Source organism: Ooceraea biroi, chromosome 6 (genome assembly GCF_003672135.1).
Source record: "Ooceraea biroi isolate clonal line C1 chromosome 6, Obir_v5.4, whole genome shotgun sequence".
Taxonomy (NCBI): domain Eukaryota; kingdom Metazoa; phylum Arthropoda; class Insecta; order Hymenoptera; family Formicidae; genus Ooceraea; species Ooceraea biroi.
The window spans coordinates 2841345-2867682 of NC_039511.1; the positions used below are offsets into that span (position 1 = coordinate 2841345).

The following is a 26338-nucleotide window of genomic DNA, read 5'->3' on the forward strand; positions in this document are numbered from 1 at the left end:
GTGGAGCTTAGAACACAAAAGTACGATTTTTAGGCAAAGTTTTTGAACTTTTTCATGCAAAAATAATTGTTTAACTTAATGTTTTTATGAATATTAAAGGTTCATCGACGATGGGAATTCATAAATAACGAGAAAATATTTCAATTTTTCAGTTTGGATGAAATTTGGAGGCAGGAGAATGCTTACCAATTTACAATGCCGGCTGCACTAAGATGCCTCCAGGACGACCTCTACAGGCGATATATTCAAATAAAAAAATAATTTTTTTTATCTTTAAACATGTACTAATAAATGCATCAAAGTTTTATAATGATCCGCTGTATAGTTTCTCCAAAAAAAATTCGTAAAATTATACCTTATTTTCAACGTTCTAAAGCAGGCTCCCCCCTTAAAATGTGCAGATGTCCTCCTCGTTAATCCCCGCGCGATTAGGGATTCGCAAAAGCGAAATCGTCGAATCGTTGATTATTTGACGTATTTAAAGTTACATTGATATTCGAATGTAGCTTAAAACAGAATCTTCAAAATGTTCTTTTTTACTGCGATATTTTATCGTAATAATTTTGGTTATATTTTAGAGCTGTTTAAATGTCGCAAATCTCGTTGTTTATTCATATGCATGAGCCTACGCTTCCTGTAAAGCATACAGTAATTCCTTAAATCACGAATGTTTATCGCTCGCGAGATTGCCGCCACGTAGCGCATATTTAACAACTTTCATGGCCAGCTTTTAATGCAGCCCCGTTCGTGCATTTAAGAAATATGGAGAACGGTTCCTCTCGTGCGCGATGTAGATTGGCATAGCTACGGTTACGGTGATGCGAGCGTAAGAATTAATGCGCATAGTAATGCACGGTTGTACCATCTCCGCGGTTAGGTCGCGCTTCGGAATGCGATTTTAATATTTCTCCTTTACGATCGCGGAAGAGATCGTTCCATTCGGAGCATTTACGGCTTCGAGGAGCATTCTCGATAATACCTTATAGCGCGATTTTTCCACCGGGATCGGACCAATGACTCCAATTTAAGAAGCTGGGGCTCATAAACATATGTCGTACGTGTCCTGAGCGATAAAAGATTGCTAACAGAAACAGATGAAAATAATTTGCACAGTTCTTTCTTTCTTTCTTGTTCGGTTCGTGAGAAATCATCGAAGATGAGAGTCCTTCGAACATCCGTCTACGTGTTTGGCAAACAACACGTTAATGATGTTTAATCTCAAACATTTTCGTGCACGCTCGTAAAACTTGCATCGCTCCATCGAAGTTGAGATCTGTGTCACTGGGTAAAGATTAAGTTTTGTTTCTCGTGAGGAACGAGTTCGAGGATACGTTCATTCGCCGCTTCTTCGTCCGGGCCGAAAGCGATAAACTTAATGGTATTTTTTCCACGCATATTTGATGAATTTAATTGAAATTAAAACAAGACATATACAAGCAGAATATGCGAATAAAAATTTTGTATTATTCGCGTATCGTTGAGAAAATGTTAACTTTACAGGAGTGTTCGTTATACTTTTCTTTAATTTCAGAAATATTGTTAAAAATTCTTTTTAATTATATTCTTTTCTGAATTCTTGTAAAGCTCGTGACGCATTTAGCACATGCGTTTCCAGTTATGTATAAACGACGTATTTTGTTTTTCTCCGAAACTCATTCAATTTATATTCGTATAGTAAACAGGAATTAACATAACGTCGATGTGAAGTTTCTCATGTTTTGTCATGATACACCTGCTACGAATCAGCGAACCGGATCCGAAAAATTTAGCAAATGTTTCCTGTAAACACTCGAGCCGAAAATCGCGCGCGCAGCTCATCGATGTCAATTTATTCCGCGCTCGATGCGCCTTATCGATTAAAACAGACCGAAATTCTTGCGAACGATCAGGCAAATATTTTTTTCGCGGTTCGTTCAGAACAGCTTGTCCTCGTACGTAATATCTCAACGTAACGTAAGAGGAAGAGGAAAATTTGCGAGCGCGGATCGTTTCTGAAACAATATAGCGATTTTAAGGACGCTTCTGGGCAATTAGTGACAATTAGGCGAACGGAGAGCCAAACTCCGTCGTGAGCGCCTGATCATTCCCGAACGTCGAATTATCAGCTTCCGTTGTATAATAGCTTCTCGGAAATAACTCTGTAAAAATAATTCTCTCGAGTTAATAGACAATTACGTAGACGCTAAATGATAGTGCGCGCGTGCCGTACCAGCTGCGGATATGCGTGGATGCGTCTTAGATTTGCATGCTCTGCACATTCAAGCAGAATGCGCAGCTGTGCGATGTTTCGTAACATCACGTTTGCGTCACCAAACCGTAATAATTATTATTTAGATCCTTTTTTTTCTTTGCGACTTTCAGAATCATTCGGAGTCGACGGAATATTTAAAACCGTCGCTCGTTTGAGTACGAAACGACGATCGACCGAAAACGCAATTAATAATAATAGTAGTCTACCGCTAATTGTGGGTACGACGCAAGCATCATAATTTCTAATCAAATTACGTGCACCCTGACATTTCAAAATTTATACCGTACTATTTGCCTTTTCACAACGCTGACAGACGGCCGCGGACGTTTCCTTCAGACGACATTTCCAACTGTCGCGTGACAATCCGGAGCTTGTCAGCTCTAATTTTATATTCTCGGCTACTCGATCTTCCCAGAAATCCTTACTTCCGGTAGCCGAATACTCATCTGCGGATTGACGTCGCTAGATTTACCGGATCTGCTAACGAGCGTCTGGTTCATGCTTCGCGGAGGCAATATTTGTCCTGGCAGACACACCGGTCGTGTCTCCGCGTTGTCTCTGTCTTTGTCGCCGATCCCGTTCTGTCGTCCCGCTCCAAGATTCAAGGCTGAGTTTTTCTCGGAGCGACACGGAGCTGCGCCTGTAACACCGTGTAATTTCCCATCGGCCGACCGACCGGCCGACCGACCCATAAGCAATCGCACACGTAATGGGACATGTACCTCGCAGGTCGTTTCATCACTCGTTCTCTCTGCTCTGTGCAGATCATCCACCGTGACCTCGCCGCCAGAAACGTCCTCGTGGATCACAACAAGCTCTGCAAGATCGCCGACTTCGGCATGTCGAGGTTCGCCAACGAGGACGGCGAGGTGATCGAGACCAGGCACGGCAGGAACGCCCTGCCCATCCGATGGATGGCACCGGAGTCCTTGATCTACTCCCTCTTCACGACGAAGACCGATGTTTGGAGCTTCGGGATCCTCATGTGGGAGATCGTCACTCTAGGTAAGGCTTCCTTTCTTCGCATCACGTCTGGCCGACCGTCGAATGTCAACTTGAGCCTGTAGATTTATCAGAATTAACAACTTGTGAAACAGCTGAGACCACGGAGCGCGACTATCGCGATTTTTTCTCCACATCGATTACCTTATCATTGTATCAGTTAAAAGCGTAAAAGCCTGCGCGCGCCCGTTTCGTACCTTGTTGGGCACGCAGCGAGTCAGTACGCCGCGGTTCGGTGTATCATGCGCGCGGTAGCTTCTACCCTACCGCGGCTTATCGTGCCGACATCCCGACGTAATGATGGTACCACCTTACGTGCTCTTCCGCTTGCAGGCTCGACACCGTACCCGGATATGACGGCGCGGGAGGTCATGCGGAACGTGCACAACGGCTACCGGCTGGAGAGACCTTCGCACTGCCGAAGCGAGCTCTTCAGGGTGATATCCCGATGTTGGCACGCCGACCCCGACCGCAGGCCGGAATTCCAGACCCTACGCAGGGATCTCGCCCAGCTGCTCGAGGACAACATGAACGGCCACTACGTGGACCTCGAGAGCTTCGCTTCCGAGCGCACCGACTGAGACGCGGAACGAGGGAGGATTGGTCAGGCTCACCGAGAAGAGGAGAATCGTCATTCTCCGACCGCGAACGGGCGCGCGTTGGCACGCGAGATCCGCGAGATCAGTTGCATCGGCGAGACTTCCTGGCGCGCTTGAGGGAGCGGGATGAAAAAGTATTTTTTCTGGGAGATCTGCACCGATGCGCTTGATCAGTGAAATCTGTCCAAGTTTCGCGTATCTTTGCGCGACGAAATAATCGCTCATTAGAACGACGAGGAAACGTCGAATCGTTACAGACTGCGTTGATGATCGCAATCCGTCCGCACAAATTCGAATTCGTCCAATGTATTGTACTTATACGAGTCTGGAGTCGTCGTGCAATTATAGAGCGCCACGGCGACGCATATATATATATATATATATATATATACACACACACACACAGGGTGGCCCATTTTAATTTATACAGTCGATTTTTTAAAAAACTAAAAGAGATACGAAAAAATGTTTCAGACATGTCACGATTTCGAAGGGGACATAAGATGATACCATTGGTTTGACCTTGAATAGTCCTTAAAATGATCTTCAAGATGAGTTTTGAGGACATTTTAAGGACATAAGATGACATTTTTCGGAAAAATGTTTCAGACAAAAGTTACTTACTTTTCGATGGAGAATAAGAATCTGCAATAAAAAGTTGGGGTTTCAATTTAAGAAATTGAAGGTGATCTTCGCGTGACCTTCAAACGACTATTCAAGGTCAAACCAATGGTATCATCTTATGTCCCCCTTGAAATCGTGACATGTCTGTCTGAAACATTTTTTCGTATCTCTTTTAGTTTTTTAAAAAATCGACTGTATAAATTAAAATGGGCCACCCTGTATATATATATATGTAATGTTATAGTTGTGGATGAATTTTTATCGTTGGTGCTTCCACGATTCGTTGAAGTACGTGCGTAATTAATTGACGCGACTTTCCATTTGCGGAGCACACAGGAACGCTGTAACGCGCGATGCTGTGATAAATGACGAAAATGACGAAAAACAGTTTACGCGATCGAGATATTACAGCGCGACGAGAGTTCAATAGAGTCCGCGAAATATAAGTATCTTCATCTCACTAGTATAGTGTCGTTGCGTAAGTAGGTGTTCTTAGCTAAACACGACGCGCCAATTGACGTTCGTCAATTCTTCGACATTTGCGTCTCGTGTATTTTTATTTATAAACGAAAAATGTGTTATAAAGGGGCAATACGATCGTGCACATATGTATCTACGCACTTTGGAGGCTTTAGTGTTGCGTAATACTCGACGTAAATTACGCTCGAGAAAGAATTTATCAGGCAAGAATTCGAACGTTGAATTCGAGACAATAAGCGGACGTTATTTCCGATAGCTCTGTATCTTTTCAGGTCTTTTTGGTACTTATTTATTTTCTTTTGCATCGCGAAAATGTATGCATAGTCTTATTCTTCAAAACACGCATGAAAAGCGCTACAATCATGGAAGGAATGAATTCTCTCGTCTTAAAGACTCGCAACGAGACTCATTCTGCATCGCGGCATTTGTACATATTGTATTCCTCGCGGTATATATATATACATACATATACATAAACGCAAATATTGTATTCGCCGGAAATCAAAAGAAAATGTTTCCACTCTCCGAACCGCATTACTCTATCGTACATACACGTAATACTGTAATCATAATTATCGCTATTAATTAATCGTTGTTAGGCACGTACATCCCATGTGTTTCCGATCGGCGCGCCCGGCGCGTTTATTCTTAATCATTCTAGTCTTTCGCGACGCGCGTTTTTTTTTGGGGGGGGGGGGCGACGATTGGTAATAATTTTATTCTCGCACGCCATTTTCTTCATTCTCTGCTTTTCGATGAGCGTTGCGAGCTCGCGCGAAATTTGCGGTGCCAGCGTCTCGTTGACGTTGACGATCGCTCTAAAGAGAACCGATTGAAACCCCACCACTGTCAGTTGATTATTGTACTAAGTATCTTTGTGTACCCTGCGTATCTGCTGTCGTTCATTACTCGAGACTTGGCTCTCGGATGTATTGCATTTCTTGGGCGTTATTTTTGCGAAAAAAAAGATGGTTGCGACCAACATTGTATGTAGACTCGATTGTATTAAGAATTTTTGTCAGTAAACGTAAGAAGACTTTATTTGATTTACATATCTTGTCAATTAAACGGGAATCTCGCATTGGAGCGTTTAAAGCGCGCGTTTGCGTGTAACAACGCGCGGCAACTGCGCTCGTGGCTCGACAAAGGCGCGATGTAAATCATCGCGTACGCATATAATAACATCTTCCGGCTGTCACTTCCTTCGTAAAATGTTTAAGATAAACGGCCTCGGAAACGCGAAAAATGACGGCGTGAATTATGGCGAGAAATCGCAGCCGCGAGTCGCGCGCGCGTACATTAATTATCTCCCCAGAGATCCGCGAGCGTTCTGTCGTAAAACACAATCTCGTTCGTTAATCCCGTCTCCTGCATGCTAAACTATTACACGCCGCATTCATAATTGTTCCACAGAAGACGCGAATAATCATTTCGACTTGGGGAGAAGAGACGTCTTGATCTCGGAGCTAAAGATGAAAGATTAGTCTATTGAAAATTTCAACAAGTTCGTTTTTTAATATTTTCACGTTGTCGACATGACGAATCTGGATCGTGAAAAGAATCCGGTAACAAAGGAAATTTCAGCCCAGCATTTTCTCCCTCCTGGAGGTATCCTGGACCGCCAGCCGGCCGGGCTGGAGGACGCTTCCTTCTTTTTCAATTAGAAGCCGCCGGCTTCACGCGAAGGCTGCACCTTCGGTCCGCGTGATTTATGAAATCGCGTCCGCGCGACGGACGCCGCAGATTTACTGCAACGGGATTATGGATTTATGCGCGCGGACGCGCCGGACGAAGATAAAGGCGGAGGTATGCAAATACGTCCGGCGCGTTTTGCCAAAGTACGCGGACAAAACGGGAGGTGGACGCTGGAGATTTACAGGTGCCATCGCACCGCACTCGAGAGGAGGAGTCAAGGTCGAAGGAATCAGATTTCCGACCGTGTCGCGCCCCGGCGACCGGGATATCGATCCGACGATCGCCGTTTCTTGACACGAGGGCCCGCGAATGAGGCTGCTTCTTAATGGAATTAATTAAGACCTCCTCGCCTCTCGCCGTGGCGATTTGATTGAGGGACCACAGCAAAGCGCTGTAGTATCGACTCCCGTTTCTCGTAGTTGAAAGATAAATCTTTAAAAAGATTTTAGGAAGACTTTAAGAACAGTAGAAAGTAATATTTAAAAAAGGCAGATTTTAAAAATTTCGTATCTGTTTAAAAGAAGAATGCTAGAAAAAATTACTTTTAAAGACAGAAACGTTAAATCTTACATTTAAAAATTTAGGATTATGGTAACTAACGTGTAGCATGGTGATTAACGTGTCATTTATACTCAGCATTTTTATTATGACACCTGAAAATTTTTAAATGCCATCCTGAAAATCTTTGGAGCGTTTTTTACGCATTCACACGCGTTTAATCATGCAATTACTTCCTACGATCGCGATTGCTGCAAGCCACGTGAGCAAGCGAGCTTTTCTATCTTTAATAGCAGCAAGACCTCCATTCTTGGATTCGTCTCGAAGTTGTAAATATTCCTTCGCTCTCGTACGATGTCCACGATAGAGTGCACCCGCAACAACGATTTCGTCCTTGCTCGTTCCATGCGGTTGTCTTCGTGGCTCGCGGCTATGCAACGAGTGCAGCGTGTGTCCGGTGTTCCGGATCGTTATCGTAAATTGGATCGCATTCTTGAATTTCTCGAAACAACCATAAAACGTTGCAGGCTCGTTTATGGTTCCGAGCGGATCTCCTTACGCTCTCGATGACGAAGCTGCGTGCTGGATTACACTGAAGAACGCGCGAGCGCAACGTTGAGCTCCAGTCGAGCCGATATTCTCTCCGAAAATCGAAAATTTACCTGCCGTTGTTTCCGATTTTATCAAGTAAATAGTACCGTGAAAAAGCAACAAAAGTGGGAGAGATTCAACGGTCTTCGTCATTCGAGCGTGATACTGCGCTTTTCTGCATATCAAATAGGCGAGATTGGCACCTCGCTGACCTTCCCAGATGATACGTCATGTATGCCCATGATCATCGGCTGATGACGATGGTTTCTAAAATAGAGAAACTAATCGTGTTTTCATCGTACTTTCGAAAGTTCAATTAAATGAAACTTTAAGATGAAGACGAACGATTTTTACATTGACGTCGATTGACGTACTAAACGGACACACGCGATTTTTCAGATATCCAGCAATAATCATAAATTATAATCATGTGACACTCTCTTCTCGCATTTTATATGGCCAAATAATAACACTATATAACCGAGAAATCCCGCATCAATCTCACGGTGAAACGGAAGAACTTATTAATAAACAGTTAGAAATCTGATCAAAACGAGTTAAATGCAAAACACGCGCGAATCTGATCTATTGTATGCATTTACATTTTATTTCCTTTCTTTCTTATTTTGCATTTATAGTTTTTACTTTTTATCTACTTTATACTTTTGTCCCTCATCTTTGCATCTGCATCTATTTATCTTTCCGCTGTGATTGACCACCAAACGAGTCTTCTGAAGTCTTCGATCATTAGAATTGTCGGAAATTATTGATGATGTATCATTTCTCAGAGGCCACGGCTCAATTTCATCAGAGTTGCAACGCATGCATGTGGTTGCGCCGAGAATGCCGACGTCGGGCGGCTATCTTTAGCGAAAGACTTTCGCCGCAGAATCTGCCGAGAGCTTCACGCGGCGATAATAACCCTCGCGCCTGTGCTCGGGCACCTTTCTAATCCATAAAGGAGCCAAGAATCGAAGCGCGATCAAAGGAAGACCCAAAGACAGAACCGCGTTCCACTTTCATTCATAACGCCACCCAATACAACCCACTTGGCTCCTTTTTCTTCTGTTTTTCTCACAGGTGCTTGTCATCGTGGTCGTTTAGAAATCGAACCATATATAGCTGAATAGCGTCTTCACGCTGACTCATAATTCCGTTTTGTTTTTTTTTTGGCACAGCTGATTAGAATACTGATGTAGTCGGAATATTAGAATACGAGATTAGACATGAGATAAGTCGTGCATGTTCTACTTTAATTTTTATGAGTATAAACAAGCTCCAGCTTCAACAATTTTACAGTTACATGGTTGAACATTTTAGAAACTGGAAGACAATGACAATGTCAGAACATGACAATGTTTTATTTCATAACGGATAATGCCACGTGAAGAATTGATGATGGATAACTCTGGATCTCATTTCTGAGACTATAGTATTCTCACTTACGCCTTTTCGGTAACAAATACATATTTTCGCTCAATGTTTCCTGCAGGTTGATTTATTACCGCAATATAATGGATCTTACTTCGCGCAGTTCTAATCAGCGTGATTTTGCGGACGTGAGAATTCGTAATAGGCGACCCACATTTTCTGATTGCGACTCTTCTGCGCCGACGGCGTTTCACCTGTCCGCGATTCGGCCGCGAGTCCGGAAAGGGAAGAAGGAACGAGACGATCAGATTTTCGAAGCGGCGAATTATAATAAAAATGAGAGTAAACCTGTTTCCGGGACCGCCAGCGTCACGTGAGAGTGTGGTTTGCGGAATCATTTATCCCCGACGATACTTCGTATTTAGAAAAAGAAAACGGAAGTATGAATAAGTTATTTTGGGACGCATCAAGCGATTCCTCGGTTAAGATATTTTTACACGAATTTAAATCTATGTGTTTTCTTTTTCACGATATTTTGACGTATATGTGTTTAAATGTCTTTTCAAACAATTATCATAATTAGCAAAACTTTCTGGTAAGTGGATTCTCTTTCGCTTTCCGACCATTTCATGTTCCCACGCTAGCTTGATACCCGAATTTACGTTCTCACGGTTTAGAGCGTTTACCGTTGATTCGTTTACTACTTTTTGCGCAGACTTATGTAATCCGCGACTTAATGCCGATTTATGTTCGGCAGAAGACCCGTTGCAATCCTGATGTCTGTGTTTGTACGTGTATGTGTGGTACATCAATCAATCTGCCTGTCGATCACCTTATAAAGCGACGGGAGAAGCCGACAAAGGAGCATTCACAAACGATATAAATTATCTGGACAAATGCATTTTTGTAATGAATTTTAAATGACACTAATGGTAAAATTTTTATTTTCATATTTTGCTTTACATCTCATAAAATGATATTTATTTTGCAAACTAAAGTCTTGAAAAGTGCTCTCTTACCGATCATATGATCTTGAGTTGCTCTCTTTTTTAACGATTGATCAATCAAACGTGTTTGTTCCATCAACTTAATTCTCTCGAGAGTCTAATAATTGAATTACAACGCAGCTGCGATTTGAAATCGATGTCGTACGACGGGCGGTAAAAGACTCTCTAAGGCCTCATTTAGCGCGTCCCTTATTCCATAATACTTATCCTCTCAGGAAAGTAGGTTGGTGGTAATCCTTAATATCGCGCGTGGCTAATTTCGCGTTTTACTTCTGCGAAACAATTTAACCGCGCGCTTAAATTGTTAAAACCAAATAAACGTCTTATGGCGATGCCATGCGTATTGCCACCATGGCAGCCGCATATAGTTGCTACTGACTTCGCCAACCAAAGACACTTAATGCCTGCTATCGAGATGCCATTCGCGCGTAGCGTAAAACCGTCGCTTTCACCCCTTCCGCTGTCATCAAGCAGCTGCCATTAGAAACGAAGTGTGCAAGGGGACCGAGGACCAATCTCAAATGAAGTGAATTTCGGGCGCAGCATCGCTTCCAAGAAAAAGAAAGTCCACCTTGACGTAAGAGGTCCTAGACCCGACCGTCAATTCCTGCCATTCCGTTGCAAATTGCCTGAACGAAAACATAAGCGTAATGCGTGACTTTCTGCGTTCGACTTACGTTCGAGTACTAGGTTCGGATTTTTTGTTGATAAAAATGGTGTCTTTGATGCGTTTGATATGTAATTTTGCAAATTACAACGTTGAGAGGAAATATTTGTGGAGTTTCAAGGAATTACGGTATTCGATTGTCATTTTGCGGTACAAATTATAATTGCGCGAGGTACTCGGTTTTTTCTATTAAGTAAATTCATTTGCAGGAGAAAGAGGAGTCTCATAATTAATTCTTAAAAGGTATTAATTAAAGAGCGCGCATATGATATACATATATTTAAATCGTCTTTCAGATACATAAGGAGATTTCGCAAAAAATGCGGGAATTAAGAAACTCATATCGTCGTAAATGCGCTCACGACAATCATAATGAATACGAAATATAATTAACGTGAGAAAGCGTTTTTGCGCGACTCGACTCGTCTAATCCTAGCGCGATTTCATCGCGCCTCTAAGTGTCTCGTGTCGAAATGCATGTAGACTTTACTACGTATGCAAAATAATCACTTTCGCCGTTTACTTTTTCGCGCGTGGATATTACATAGATCACTTGATATTATAGAACCTGGTGTGTGCTTTCAAAGCAATTATAAATGATTTAATCTGAGGCGAGAAAGTCTGCGATTACAATTTGCGATTGCCTCTAATGTCAATATAATATTATACAATTCATTTTTAATGTTCCTTCTGAAAAAATTAATCTTTTATCTTTTAAAATTATCTTTTATAAAATATATTTTTCCTCGAACAGATTTAATACTCAAAGTTTTTGTAGAACGTTAAATTGAACGTGGATCGCGTAAATATAAAAAATTCTTAAATTCATGAACGTAAATAAATTTCTCTGGAAGCAGTTCAATACATGTGGTCAATGCCATTACGTAGAAAATACCAAGTACCCAAGTAAAATTGGGTAAAGTAACTTTCTCTAAACAATCACATACTGTTAATCGCTTTATCGAAAGTAAGAAATACAGAGTGGCAATCATAGAGAAAACACGTCATCGGTTAGTCCAGTCCGTAATTCGTCTCTCAATTAATTTCTTTCAACGAAGTGATATTTTATACACAGAACGAATCGCAACTAGTCAGGCGTGAGATTTGAGTAAAAACGTAATTTTAGAGAACGCCTCGCATTGGATCTTTATAGATTGAATCACGCGTGACGATCCAATAGTCTCTCAGCAAGAAATAAAGGTATTTAATATATTTTTTGTCAAACGCAACTATTTAAGCGTTAAAATTCAAGAAAAAGATTTTCTCGTCTTACTATCACTGCATCTAAGTTACTGAGAATATTCTGCATGCAGTTCTGTAAGGATCATTTGTCTCACGCACGCCAGAAAAAAGACCAGCGTCGCGATGATTGATGGCGAGGAAAAACTTTCTCGACACAATAGAGTGTCACATCGAAAGTACCAGATCCGGAATAGTAATCACAGCGGGAACGGCGTGTTGATCATCTGTTAAACATGCAATCATATACAGAGTGCCTCACGTTCCCGTCATCTCTTATCACGCGTTCGTTCATTAATTTGAACTTACCTTTAAATTAAATATATAGCGCCGTCTTTTTTCACACAGTTTCAAACATCCTCGTAATATATATAATGTGAAACAAAACTCAAAGCAAAGTTTCTTTCAAGTCAAGTGGGACACAAAAACGCTTTGCCACTTTTAATGTTTTTTTGAGCTCGATTCATGAAATTCTACGTTTAATAGCTCAACCTCACGGAAGCTCTGAGAGGTCTCGAGCATTTCTTCGACGCTTAATGACGAAAGACTAACTGGACAAAAGAAAGTGCGCTGAACCTGGGACACCATGTATACCGTTGTAAGCGAGCATCGCGATGCTGCGTGTAGTCCAGCCGAGAGTAAAGCCGCGCTCTCTCGCACGGGGAGGAGGAGCAGACTGGCCGACTTCTTCCTTCTCTCCTTCTCGAGTACGACACGCTTCTCCGCCAACCCAACGACGCTTCGGTTTTCTCGGTCACGGCTGCACGAGGGGGAGACCCGGGAGTTCCTACATTATCCCCACGTGGACCACACGGGGAGGCTCGCCGTCCCGTACCGTATCGCTGGAGAACCGTCCGTTTCGCGCCAGTTCGAAGAGCAGATCGGCCGCAGGTGGATTTGGCGAACGGGCATTGCCACCGAGGAGTCCTGCCGGAACGGAAGTCCTCCAGGAATCTCCGAACATCGTGGTGCTCGCGGATCGTGAATATTCTCCCACGTTCTGGAGTGTTTGATGATACCGTTTCATAACAGTGGTGCAAGATTGGCAAACGGTTGCAGTGGTAGTGACAGTGAGATCCGTGCTGATTGCATAGCGGTAGATACTGACACTGTTGATGAGACTTAGAAGCTTGCTAGGATGAGGATAGGACGGTTGTGCTGGGTGCTGCTGGTAAAATGATTTATTTCTTTTTGTAATGACAGTAAATCTCTTGATTGCGAAATCTCTAGACTTTGAATTCTTAAGTATTTCTAAGTTCATTTTTATATCCAATTTTTAAGCTGTTATTACGGTTGTTTTATTTATCTGCCCGCACGAAAAATATTCGGGAAAGAAGGAAGTGGGAAGTATGTTATAATATCTCTGTGTAGATGTCCTCTTTTCTCGGTTTTCTCCGTTAAAAACTAGCATGTTCCAATTTCCTACTGGTCTCTATGAGAGATAACTGTTTTCTCTAAAATATGATCAAGAGCTCCAAAGATAATACCATCGCATTAATCTCTTCACAATTACGTCGACAATTACGTCGCGAGGTAATTTTGTATCCGCCGTTGATTCCAAGTCATCTTTCCAAATAAAGTTTCCACTTTCAAACATCGCAGCCGTGTGAATGAAGTTTTCATTGCTACAGTTTGCTGACCGTGTGACGCTTTCTGCATCAGCTTGCCGGGTCCAAAGTGGAACAACCTTTGCGGCGGCCTTGATCCAGCGGTTCGCTGGAACGAGGAAAAGTAATAGATACCTCGCACACGCGCTCCGGAATGCCGAGTTCGCTCTCGTGCGGGAATTCGCGAGAGACTTTTCATTAACGCGATATATATGGAATTCACACTCGGAATATTCGTTGCGAAATGCTCAGCCGCAGTCACGCGACTTCGTCGCAGGAGATACCCGTTGAATACCAGTGAAATCGTCTGCTCACCACGATGATTATTGGGTCGTTACAATCAGAAATGGCGAGCGCGATGGGATGTTAATCATAGCAAGATAATATACAAATTTGCTTGCTCTATAAATTTTCTCGCGCGTAAGGCATAAGTAAATATATAAATAGTCCAACTGCTGTATCGTTGCATTTTAGACGAAAAGAAAAATCCTTTTCTAGATTACAATCGAGACCAATGCTCACGTGTTAAATTACAACCAAGAACTTGATTCCGCTGAGATTAAAATTGAATAGTGAATTGTAAAGTTAATGCACTTTCGCGTCCATATAGCTATATTCTACATTTCCTGTTGCTTGATCGTATTTTAGCGGAACAAGAGGCTGCCTTTAATGGAGAAAAAAAAGATACATATTCCTCTACTGTTCATCTCGTTAATTATTAAATTATTAAATCATTAAAGGAATAAATGAATAAATATTAATTATAAGGCTACCGAAGCAACCTACTAACTTGACAAAACGCAGGTAACGATAAGTACAATATCGCCGTGGTTCATTAATATACTGTGATAGCAAGGAGCATATAAATTTCACAATTATCGGCGACGATCGTGTCTACACATACGACTTTCAACATGATTACTCGCGCGTGACAATTAACTCGCTTAACTTAGAATAATTAAATTGGAGAACGCTTATGTATGCCAATTACAGGATACTATAATATAACAATTATCGAGACCCAGTTTGCGCGATATGTACGGCCATTTACTTTCACGAAATCTCAAAGCTCGCAGAAATGCCGCGTATAAATCACCCGCTTAAGTTATTCAGGTAATCGGAGTATCAATGGCCAAGCGATGGGATCTTCGTAATACCGTGGAGATCTCTCTCGAGGAACCTGCTCTTGGACGATTGCGCAAAGGCGCGCCGCGACCTCCCGCATGCTGCAAAAGCGCGTTGCAGCCACCGCGCTTCCGGTGCAACGAACGTAAACGTTCGCAGCCGACGTTTCTCCTCGGACGGGTTTCCTCCTGGCAAAAAAGGAAGGGAAAAAGAAGGGAGATTCCTTGGCGCGATAATCGGTCCACGCTCTTGGCAAACAAGAGATACGCGTAATGTAATTTACGCTTCCTTGCGATGCATTCCCGGCTATCTATAGCGGCGTTGCACGCTCGTTACGATTGTTCTTTCCGGAAGTTGCATTTTATTGTCCCTCGCGCGGTGCTACGAGCGCCGTTTTCACTTGTGTTTCATTAAATCGACGTCCACTAATTAGCAGCGCCGCAAAATAATTAATGCATTATTAATGAGTTCTTGAAAATCTGCTCGTTTAGACCCCGTTTTGCAGCAGGCACAGTTAATTTTGAAGTAACAGTTAATTGCGGTTTATCTTTATAATAAAATTTAAATAACGTCTGAGACTCCAAAACTTAATTGTTATAATTAATTAAACGCCTCGTTGGGTACAGAATTTTCGGCTTTTAATTCTTCCGGTTTATTAGACAGGCGATTAATACATGTATTAATAATACGTAATACTGAATTCCAGTGCGTATTTATTAATGCGTTGCATAATGCGACGGAATCAATGATTTAGTTATCTCATAGCATTACCTATACCCAAAAATTACATGTTGCAACGCGCGACATTCACCTTTCTGTTTCACTCTCTAGACGGTCGCGCTACTATCCCCGATTTATGCCGAGAAGGACGCTGGCAATACCAACGCGAACGAAGATGGGGAAGCTCAGGAGAAGATATCGGCGTCACTCAAACTCAGTGAACAAGATGACAAGAACATAACGAGCAAAGTACGAGAAGTAGTAATGCGTGAACACGCCTGCACTCAAGTCGAAAGACTTTCATCATATTTTTCTGATGTTCGTACATGTTTCGAAATTATTTATTTCGTTCTAAAGCTGCGCTTCTCTCTTCCCAGGGGATGAAGGCATCGGAGAAGCAAGTTGGCAAAGTGATATCGACAATACGCGGTACGTCAACCTCGCAGAAGCTGGCAGCGTTAATTCCCACGAGTTCTGCATCACGAGTTCTCAAAGAAGTTCAATCTACTCTGAACGGAAGTAGCAGCAGCAGAGAAAACGCCAGCAGGGAACTGAAGCTACCGATCAGCATGGATATAGCGAAGATCATATCCGAGGACTCCGACCTCGACGAGAGTGAGGAGGAAGACAACGAGGAGATGCCCGAAGCGTTACCGGAGGTGAGTCAAGCTACGGGAATAAAAATCACATGCATTTACATATATGTTTATGCGGTGAGCGCATAAAATGAACTGTCGCGTCGACTTTTTTCTAGCCAACTAGGATCGGTAGAAAGTTTGACGTTTGACGTGTCGACTCGCCGTAAATTTCAACAGATTTATCTCGCCGGTTAAATATACGTGCGGCGGACACGTTTCCCCGGCAAATGAGAGTTTCTCATGACGCGACGTGTCTGTAAATATTGGTTTTTACACGTGCAACCTGTAATAAATTCAAAGTCCGCGCGACGATTTCTAAACTATAAAGTTGATGTCTAAATCGATTGTCGTGTCAGCCCAAGTGAGAATCGCTGATCGCTTTATTTGTCGCGTGAATTTCAGATTGTTTACTTTTGCTTGCCAGCGAATCTAGATATTAATTAAAAGCTGTTCAATTGTAATTACGTTTTTTAAACATTTTATTGTGCAGAATTTTGATCTCTTGCAATTTATTGATTATTTTTTTCTCAAACTTCTCGCTTATCTGTCGCTTGCATCATGTTACCGTCAGAATCTGATCAGAAACTGATCAGGAATCAGATTCTTCGCGTATCCGTCCAACATCTTTAGACCGTGAACCGCGTTTAGCACGCGGCACCTCCGAATTTAGAACATCCGGCGCATCGTACGGTTTCACTTGTAACCGGGCTTAAAACGACACCTTTTATGAGAGTACTTTCACGCGTTCGACATATTTTATTGCGGCGTCGCAGGGACCATCTCGTGAATCTCTTGCGTCTCGCAGTTACATACATCGTTGGATGTATCGCGCGAGAGAACGACTTTCCATTCCGTATATTAATTAATGAGTGACGGATATAGACGGATGGTGATTTATGCGTGGACGCATAGATAAGGAATGACAGTTACAGCGAGTAATCGCGAATTATCTCTGACGATAAGCTGTGTAAAATGATGAACGACATGCGTAAAAGCCGCGTTAAAATATTAGGAGTGTGATTTAGTTTTGAGGGTTTTGCAACAGATGACTGTAGTGTCGGTTTGTTCCAATAGCTGTTTCCGATAACTGTTCTTTCTTACAGTGTTGACATTATCCATGACATTTAGTAGCATTATAGCAATAGATGCAATAACAGTCGTGTTTATATCATCGTAAAAATGCAACTTCCGAAAGCTCTTTAGCATTTTCGACATGCGTTGCTTTTGTTTTTTAATCAAAACAAAACTGCGGCTGACGGTTATAGAATTCTTGTGGAAACTTATGGTGATTCTGCCCCATCAATTAAGACGTGTGAATACTGGTTTAGACGCTTTAAAAGTGGTCATACTGATGTGAAGGACAAAGAACGCTCGGGACAACCAAGAAAGCTTGAAAATGCAGATTTGCAAGCATTATTGCACGAAAATCCAACAGAATCCACTTCAGAACTTGCCAGAGCATTAAATGTTGATCGTACAACAGTTACGAAACATTTACATGAAATGGGAAAAATTCAGAAAGAAGGGAAATGGGTTCGACATGAATTATCGGAAAGTGCCATTGCGAACCGGTTGAACATTTGCATTTCGTTGATCGCCAGGCAAAAAAAGAAGAGTCTTTTGTCTCGGATCGTTACTGGGGATGAAAAGTGGATCTATTTTGATAATCCGAAACGCAGAAAATCATGGGTGGATCCAGGCGAACCATCAACATCCACTCCGAGACGCAATATTCACGGTTGAAAAGTAATGCTCTGTATTTGGTGGGATAGTGTACTATGAGCTGTTAAATCCGCATGAGACTGTCACGGCTGATCGTTATCGACACCAATTGTACAAGTTGAAGCAAGCATTGGACCAAAAACGACCACCAATTGCGAGTGAACGACGGAAAGTGATTCTTCTTCGTGACAACGCTCGACCTGACGTTGCGTTATCAGTGAAAGAAACACTATTAGAGCTTGAATGGCAAGTCTTACCGCACTCCGCGTATTCTCCGGACATTGCTCCATGCGATTATTATTTGTTCCGGTCGATGCAACACGCTTTAGAGGATACACACTTTCATAATTTCGAAAAAGTGCGAAAATTCGTCGACGAATGGATCAACTGAAAAGAAGAGTGATTTTATCGTGGTGGAATCCATCTCTTGCCAGAAAGATGGGAAAAAGTGATAGAAAACGAAGGAAAATATTTTGATTAAGGTATTCATTCATTATCATATTTAAATACATGCGTTTTTGAGCAAAAAAAACCCTCAAAACTAAATCACACCCCTAATAGAATTATTTTATTTCATCTTATCTTCGCAATTAATAGTACATTCAATTGTTAAGTAACGTATGTATTAAAATTATGATGACATTAATGAATTTATTATATGTTGTTAAGAACAAGCAATGCACAGAAAATGCATTCAATGCAAGTGACGTTGCTTCTCTTAACTGTACCTAAGTAAATGATCATTAAGGTCAGTGCGCACGAACAATGCTCGCAGGCGTTTAATTGCAGGGACCACACTGCGAATTTAAGATGTGCCAAGCTAATCGTAATTATAAGCTTATCGTGTATTAATAAACTAACAAATAACTGAGTTAACAATAATTTTATTATTTCGGTAAAAAGAAACACTTTAATAATCCTTGATAAATAGATCATGAATGAAATCTTCATAATTTTTGTATCCTATCGATACTTTTGTTAATGAGTCCTTTTAATTGCAGGCTCAAGAGCTGCGATTAGTGAGGACTCACGAGCGACGACGACCGGTGCACATTAAACCATTGCGCCCTGTCAGGCCGTCTCCTCCGAATAGAAGGAACGTTTACACAGGTCAGTTTGCCTTGGCGGTTAATAATCATCATCGAATCGCAATGAATAAAAGTGCCACCGAGCCGAAACGGACCGTTCGATTTCCAGGCCTGCCGCGGCCGTCCATCATACGACCGTCTAAACGACCGAGCGAGCCGAAGAGGAGACCCACGGAGAACGAATGCACTTTCTTCACGAAGACGGTGTGTCTTGAGGCCAACGATTACCCACAGTGAGTCCGGCACGAACTTTCGTTCTGGCGTTGAATTAATGACGGACATTGTTACACGGCAATTTGCATGCGGGCCAGATTAAAATCTCTCGGGTCGTCTTAATTGGCGAGGCTGCGGTTTTCACTTTCCGCGTGTCTCCTCCTCCCCGAAAGAGGAAGAGAGAGGGCTTCAAACACGATGACCGAATTTTGAAGACGAATAAAGAATATCTCTAATTGTCATTGAAATTAATATAGATTAAATTAGTAGATATTTCTATCGCACGATGCTTCCAAGCTCTCCATTTTGCTTCTGAATTTTGGTCTGCAAGATTTTAAACTTACTTTTGCGAGAAGTTAATCTGAAAACTGAGTCTACGTTGTTCTCAGTTCGTTTCTTCGTTTATCTCCGTCGACTAAATGGCAAATTTCTGTAAAGATAATTTTCCGTCTTGGAGAAAATATCGCTACTGCTCGCTTTCGCGGAAAAAACGTTAATAGCAGTTTTAACTTTCTAGTGAAGCGATAACAAGAAGTTTAAGGTCTAATAAGGAAATGGTGGCGGCATTGTTGACCGACTACAAGGCGCAAGATTACGGAAGTACGGAGGATAAATCGCCGATTGCCCTGTCGTTGGAGACCAAGTATGAAAACCGCTACGAGAACAGATACGAGAGCAATGAGATTAAAAGGTACACAATAAAATATTCATTTGTACGTATATCTTAAAAAAGTTGAAAGTAAAGTTTATTATAGCGTTATAACTTTCTAATTAACTTTATAATTTTCATCATCTTCAAGAACATTAAAGAATCCATTTATTTAGATGAAGGCATTTAAAAATAATTTTTGTGCACTTCATTAAATTTGATCGAAGTTGAAATTATAAATGTAACATCGAAAGATTAAGTTCTCATGCTTATACGAAACTTTAGCAATTATTTTTATTGCTCATTATGTATCTCTGATTTCAGAAGATCCGACAATCCTTTCGACAACATAGAGGAGGGTTTCACCTGTCCGTCAACTGTCAAGTACGCTCGTCCGCAATTGGCGAGAGCTGCTTCCGGAGTGTGGAAGTATATAATAAATACAGGCGAGCACACGCAGACGATACGACTGGAAAAATGCTCGTAAGTGCGGCAACCATTAATATACAATATCCAAAGTAAGAGATATAATTATATAGGCAGTAATTATCGATTTACGTAAAAGTCCATCTTAATTTACTGAATAAAATATCCAGTCACAGCCATGTACAACCAAAGGAGAACAGCAATTTAATTAATTAAAATTTACCGACCATAACTTGTTTTACTAAAATTCATTATGAAAAAAGATATGTTTTTAATATTATTCTTTTTATTAAATTTTAAAATACACTGAATATAATACAGATACAAAGAAATAAACTAATCGACATAATTTCTTCTATATTTTGGATAATTGGCATTTCTCTCTTATTTCAGCAATCCGCAGTCAAGTTGCTCGTTCATCTCCGAGAACTACCGCTCCTCCTGCGTGCAAATCTACAATTACCACAGACTGCTGACATGGGATCAAAAACTGGGACTACACATGGACATATTCAAAGTGCCGACCTGTTGCAGCTGCCACGTGCACGGTTATTCCGAGATTTTCCCGCCGCATCAGAAGGATCCGCCGATGAAGCCTAAGGAGACGTTCCCGGGTGCGGACTTCGTGTCGATTAACAGTCAGAAGGACGACTTCCAGGATCTCGGCAAGCCCAGCGGTCTCAATCACATCAGCAAGTACACTCCATCCTCGAACTATGACTCAAGTCTCGGTACTTTACTTCCAAATTATCCGCCGTCATCTACGACGTCGAACGACCTTGCTGAACACATCTCGTTTCTATCAGTGTCCACTAACAAGAAACCGGTGGTAGAAGTGAGTCCCAGCAGGCCCAGCTTCACTCTGCCTACCCGGAACAGGTCGAAGAAACCTACGCCGATCCCGAGGCCGTACGACAAATTGCCGCAGCAGCACGCGCCCAATACAAGGGCCCCAGGCTACAAAGGGCCGCTGACGATGGGTAACCGACCTAACCGACTCAACAGGCCGCCCTTCAGGCGAGAGTCCACCTCCCACGTCGAGGACTACACGGAGACTTCCGGTAACAACTCGACCAACACTCGGTGAGTGCATAGTTCTTTTTATCTACGATGCATAAAATGATTTATGTCAGTTTATGATGAATTAGGTTAACAAAAAATCGGTGTTAACTTTTATTTTACAAAATCACAGAAACTAATCCTCTCGAATAAAATTAGATTAATTTACGAAGTGTCTAAGATTTGCAATCGGCGTACATATAAATCAAAATCTTAGGAGTATTTAATTAATTAAATATTTCAAAGAGATTATTTTCTGAAAGATGCATATTTTAATAAAAATTACTATTTAATACTGCGTTCTCGCTTCTAATATATCTAGCACTAAAGCAACATACAAATAAGCAACTTTTGGAAAACTATTAGATATATGAATGCTTGCAAATATATAACACTATATCCTAATACAATAAATTATTTTTCAGGTATAGTCAGCCGTACGATCAGGAAGTGGACGCCACGTCGAGGCTACAGAACGGAGGTTTCGATGAGGAGTATCAGGAGCCGCAGAGAAGGATTAACTACAATTATCACCCTATCATAGACTTTTTCAAACCGGAAGCATCCATGCTGCAATCGTCGGAACCACAACTCACCGTCACCCAGCCGGCATCGCTTCAAAGCGATAATAGCTGGAAACCATTAATATCTTAGATTGTAATCTTCTTCTTTTAGAGTACCTGAAATTCTATATTAGTGAAGATTACGAGTAATGTACTTTGCGAGGTATCTCTACGACACTGAGTAATCTCTACGATACTAAGAAAGTATTATTTCTTAGATGAATATACAGGACAATTCGCAATAAGACATTTAAAACAATGACTGAAAAGATTAACAAGAATAAAAAAGTCTTAAAATTTGATCGAGTTCTATGATCTAACGTGATTTTTAAATAAAACAGATTAACAGATGCCTAATTTGAGTATATACATTTTATTGCGAGGCGCTTTATTATTACAAAAATTTAAATGGATACCACGTTTTTCGTTTCGTCAATTAAAACTTTTATCGTCAAATTCGATCGTGCGTGGATTTAAAAACGATTATAAATTCTTACGCAATCGTATCGCTCGGGAAGGATTCTTTATGTAACGATAAAAGAAGAATCGCAGAGAGAGTAGATGTTAACGCTCGTAGATGTAATCGTTCGGTAGAAGAGTATTATGGCCACGGGCAGATGCAATGATTGTTTTCTCTTTTCGTTACATTAACACGTTACTTTAACTACGTTCATTTTGACCTGCTATTTATTAATCGTTACCTCGATGAGTTATTTATAATAAATTATACTTAAGGAATGTACGATGATTATGTTTTGTCTCTTTTGTATCACCAATAAAGTATTCTTAGTTTGTTCTTTCGTATTGGTACTTGTTTAATCCTTTGAGTGCGGAACTCTTCAAATTAAAACGCTCTGTGTGGACAGTGCGCGGCTCGCAGTTGCGATCGCTGTGGACTTACTTTTTCATTATGGATGCATATATCTTTGACAGTACCATACGTGACAAGCACGTCACTATGACGTCACTACATCTTGTGCACGTTTACGCGACGTGCTTACGTCTGTGCAGGTAATACGTCCATAGTCCACGCGGATAACTTTCTCCGCAAATGCGCATATGCGCGCTTATAGCACTCAAAAGGGTAAAGATATAATATGTATATATTATTTGTCGAGCAGATACAATGGATACAATTTACGGAATCTGATAATACAATAATCGCGGACTCGCGATCGACTCTGTTTGTCTCTCGCTATTTTCGACAGCCGTCTCTACCGAAGATACTATTAGGACGATCGTTTATATGTCCTTGTCACCTATCGCGTATTGTACAAAACAATACATCTATACATTAGATTCAAAATATTTCTTATAATAATTGAATAATACAAAAATAAAATTTATGTGCGAAGAACGTATATTCTACATCCTGAGAAAGCGACAATTAAGATTGATAAAAACTGTATGATAATTAAATCGTGTATTATAATAATAAATATAATAAATAGTAGAGATTTATAGAGTATTATAATAAATAGTAGAGATATGTATATGTTTTTCTAAAATTTCAAATATTAAAAAAATTATATTACCCTAACAGATGTCTATTTAAATATTGCTAGTAAGTGTCGCAAGTGTCCGATTAAAGGGAAAGCAGCCACTCGCTATACGCCGCGAGCAGTTTTGTCACGCGCGCGCCGCACCGAGAGAGTTAATCTTTATCATCGTCTGTATCCGAGATCGCTGCAGCAGTATTCACTTAAAATTAAACAATAAGTTATGTACGTAGAATTACACGAGCTAAAAAAGCAACAGCTCAAATTACTCGACCTGTTTATCAACACTCTTCTTTCTTATTGTTCTCAAATAAATGATTAATGTGATGTGATGAATTCGAAGCTGTTGTGCTAACTCAATTATTGAAAGGTCCGTATTTTTCTCGAGCAATACATTTAATTCTTCGATCTTTATCCTACGTATCGAGATATCTTGATCACCTGACTTAAACCTATTAAACCACGTCTCACAGTCACTAAGAGATACAATATTCTCTCCATACTTGTCAGAAATCAGTCCTTGAGCTTCTGCAGCACTTTTGCCGTGATTAAAATAATGATGCATGCGTCGGATAAAGAAAACTGTATCCTAAAATTACAAGTTAAAAGTTATGCACATAGAATTATACACCAGTTAAAAAAATACCAGGTCATATTACTCGACCTGTTTATTAACTCCCTGTTTTTCTTCCTCCTCTTCTATTTCCTGCAAATACCTGCTTACTGAGGATTGACTAACTCCAAGTTGCTGTGCAAGCTTTCGTTGTGATAGGTACGGATCTTTCTCGAGCAATGTTTTCAGTTCGTCGATCTTTATCTTATGATTCGAGACATCTTCACAGCTATCTGACTTAAATCTGTCAAACCGCGTCGCACAGTCACTAAGAGATACAATATTCTCTCCATACTTTTCACAAATCCGCCTTTGAGATTCTGCAGCACTTTTGCCGTGATTAAAATGATGATGCATGCGTCGGAGAAAGAAAACTGTATCCTAAAATTACAAGTTAAAAGTTATGCATATAGAATTACACGCCAGTTAAAAATAGCAGTTCATACTACTCGACCTGTCTATCAACTTCCTGTGTTTCTGCCTCTTCTTCTATTTTCTTCAAATATTTCCATACTGAGGAATGAGTAACTCCAAGTTGCTGTGCAAGCTTTCGTTGTGATAGGTACGGATCTTTCTCGAGCAATGTTTTCAGTTCGTCGATCTTTATCTTATGATTCGAGACATCTTCACAGCCATCTGACTTAAATCTGTCAAACCACCTTTCAGTCACTAAGAGATACAATATTCTCTCTCCATACATGTCATAAATCCGCTTTTGAAAGTTAAAAGTTATGCACATAGAATTACACGTCAGTTAAAAATACCAGTTCATACTACTCGACCTGTCTATCAACTTCCTGTGTTTCTGCCTCTTCTTCTATTTTCTTCAAATATTTCCATACTGAGGAATGAGTAACTCCAAGTTGCTGTGCAAGCTTTCGTTGTGATAGGTACGGATCTTTCTCGAGCAATGTTTTCAGTTCGTCGATCTTTATCTTATGATTCGAGACATCTTCACAGCTATCTGACTTAAATCTGTCAAACCGCGTCGCACAGTCACTAAGAGATACAATATTCTCTCCATACTTGTCAGAAATCAGTCCTTGAGCTTCTGCAGCACTTTTGCCGTGATTAAAATGATGATGCATGCGTCGGAGAAAGAAAACTGTATCCTAAAATTACAAGTTAAAAGTTATGCATATAGAATTACACGCCAGTTAAAAATAGCAGTTCATACTACTCGACCTGTCTATCAACTTCCTGTGTTTCTGCCTCATCTTCTATTTTCTTCAAATATTTCCATACTGAGGAATGAGTAACTCCAAGTTGCTGTGCAAGCTTTCGTTGTGATAGGTACGGATTTTCTCGAGCAATGTTTTCAGTTCGTCGATCTTTATCTTATGATTCGAGACATCTTCACAGCTATCTGACTTAAATCTGTCAAACCGCGTCGCACAGTCACTAAGAGATACAATATTCTCTCCATACTTGTCAGAAATCAGTCCTTGAGCTTCTGCAGCACTTTTGCCGTGATTAAAATGATGATGCATGCGTCGGAGAAAGAAAACTGTATCCTAAAATTACAAGTTAAAAGTTATGCATATAGAATTACACGCCAGTTAAAAATAGCAGTTCATACTACTCGACCTGTCTATCAACTTCCTGTGTTTCTGCCTCTTCTTCTATTTTCTTCAAATATTTCCATACTGAGGAATGAGTAACTCCAAGTTGCTGTGCAAGCTTTCGTTGTGATAGGTACGGATCTTTCTCGAGCAATGTTTTCAGTTCGTCGATCTTTATCTTATGATTCGAGACATCTTCACAGCCATCTGACTTATCTGTCAAGCATTTCAGTCACTAGAGATACATATTCTCTCCATACTGTCATAATCGTTTTATTAGTTATGCATAAATTACCTAGTTATACTTCATCTATCTTCTTCTTTTTTTCTTTTTTTTTCTTCAAATATTTCCATACTGAGGAATGAGTAACTCCAAGTTGCTGTGCAAGCTTTCGTTGTGATAGGTACGGATCTTTCTCGAGCAATGTTTTCAGTTCGTCGATCTTTATCTTATGATTCGAGACATCTTCACAGCTATCTGACTTAAATCTGTCAAACCGCGTCGCACAGTCACTAAGAGATACAATATTCTCTCCATACTTGTCAGAAATCAGTCCTTGAGCTTCTGCAGCACTTTTGTCTTGACGAAAGTAAGGGTGTATTGAGTTGGCAGGCAAAACTGTATCTGTCTAAAATTACACGTTGAAAGTTATGCATATAGTTTTACACGCGAGATAAAAAACAATAGCTCATATTATTCGACCTGTTTATCAATTCTCCCCTTCTTCATTTTTCTCAAATATATGGCTACTGTGATATGATGAATTCGGAGCTGCTGTGCTAACGTTCTTATTGATTGACCCTGATGTTCCTCGAGTAATACTTTCAAT

At 40.8% G+C, this 26338-nt stretch overlaps 4 protein-coding genes across 7 annotated transcripts in view; 2 read left to right on the forward strand and 2 right to left on the reverse strand.

Moving 5' to 3' along the window:
* The window catches only part of LOC105281846 (mucin-5AC), a 219653-nt gene extending 213651 nt beyond the window's left edge, over window positions 1–6002 (forward strand). Inside the window, exons 7-9 of one of the 3 annotated variants that reach the window (XM_026970157.1) lie at window positions 3016–3256; window positions 3587–3786; window positions 4686–6002. In XM_026970157.1, coding sequence (XP_026825958.1) covers window positions 3016–3256; window positions 3587–3786; window positions 4686–4712 — 468 coding nt within the window. In that variant the 3' untranslated portion in view covers window positions 4713–6002. Of the gene's footprint in view, window positions 1–152; window positions 189–3015; window positions 3257–3586; window positions 4281–4685 lie in introns of those variants that run through there. The other 2 variants (XM_011343371.3, XR_894378.3) reach the window with 2 other exon arrangements.
* A 665-nt stretch (window positions 6003–6667) lies between these two features.
* LOC105281847 lies at window positions 6668–22635 on the forward strand. Of its 2 annotated transcripts, XM_011343375.2 has the most exons (10): window positions 6668–13195; window positions 15588–15725; window positions 15854–16135; window positions 18838–18946; window positions 19034–19157; window positions 19655–19828; window positions 20111–20269; window positions 20606–20943; window positions 21019–21295; window positions 21697–22635. In XM_011343375.2, exons 1-10 carry the CDS (start codon window positions 13163–13165, stop codon window positions 21923–21925), a joined length of 1863 nt encoding a protein of 620 aa, XP_011341677.1. In that variant the 5' UTR covers window positions 6668–13162; the 3' UTR covers window positions 21926–22635. The 2 variants fall into 2 exon arrangements, with proteins under 2 accessions (XP_011341677.1, XP_011341675.1); XM_011343373.2 differs by having other exon boundaries at window positions 18838–19157.
* Window positions 22636–23333: 698 nt separating this feature from the next.
* LOC105281849 lies at window positions 23334–25230 on the reverse strand. The gene is made up of 4 exons (XM_020032440.2): window positions 25132–25230; window positions 24401–25058; window positions 23998–24327; window positions 23334–23922 (listed from the first exon to the last, which is right to left on the reverse strand). Exons 2-4 carry the CDS (start codon window positions 24683–24685, stop codon window positions 23599–23601), a joined length of 939 nt encoding a protein of 312 aa, XP_019887999.2. The 5' UTR covers window positions 24686–25058; window positions 25132–25230; the 3' UTR covers window positions 23334–23598.
* On the reverse strand, window positions 25176–26046 carry LOC113562115. The gene is made up of 3 exons (XM_026970428.1): window positions 25992–26046; window positions 25534–25724; window positions 25176–25460 (listed from the first exon to the last, which is right to left on the reverse strand). The coding sequence occupies exons 1-3, from the start codon at window positions 26044–26046 to the stop codon at window positions 25176–25178; spliced, it is 531 nt and encodes a 176-aa protein (XP_026826229.1).
* Window positions 26047–26338: the final 292 nt, after the last annotated feature.

What these genes read in the sequence shown, in the direction of transcription:
- LOC105281847 (XM_011343373.2), top strand. Translation starts at nt 13,163, where the DNA reads ATGAGGATAGGACGGTTGTGCTGGGTGCTGCTG. An exon ending in GGTTGTGCTGGGTGCTGCTG is followed by an intron (nt 13,196 to 15,587) that starts GTAAAATGATTT and finishes TTCACTCTCTAG; the next exon opens with ACGGTCGCGCTACTATCCCC. An exon ending in ATACGACTGGAAAAATGCTC is followed by an intron (nt 20,270 to 20,605) that starts GTAAGTGCGGCA and finishes CTCTTATTTCAG; the next exon opens with CAATCCGCAGTCAAGTTGCT.
- LOC105281849 (XM_020032440.2), bottom strand. Translation starts at nt 24,685, where the DNA reads ATGTGCATAACTTTTAACTTTCAAAAGCGGATTTATGACATGTATGGA. An exon ending in CACAGGAAGTTGATAGACAG is followed by an intron (nt 24,328 to 24,400) that starts GTCGAGTAGTAT and finishes TTGTAATTTTAG; the next exon opens with GATACAGTTTTCTTTCTCCG. An exon ending in AACAGGGAGTTAATAAACAG is followed by an intron (nt 23,923 to 23,997) that starts GTCGAGTAATAT and finishes TTGTAATTTTAG; the next exon opens with GATACAGTTTTCTTTATCCG.
- LOC113562115 (XM_026970428.1), bottom strand. Translation starts at nt 26,046, where the DNA reads ATGGAGAGAATATTGTATCTCTTAGTGACTGTGCGACGCGGTTTGACA. An exon ending in ACGCGGTTTGACAGATTTAA is followed by an intron (nt 25,725 to 25,991) that starts GTCAGATAGCTG and finishes AATGCTTGACAG; the next exon opens with ATAAGTCAGATGGCTGTGAA. An exon ending in CACAGGAAGTTGATAGACAG is followed by an intron (nt 25,461 to 25,533) that starts GTCGAGTAGTAT and finishes TTGTAATTTTAG; the next exon opens with GATACAGTTTTCTTTCTCCG.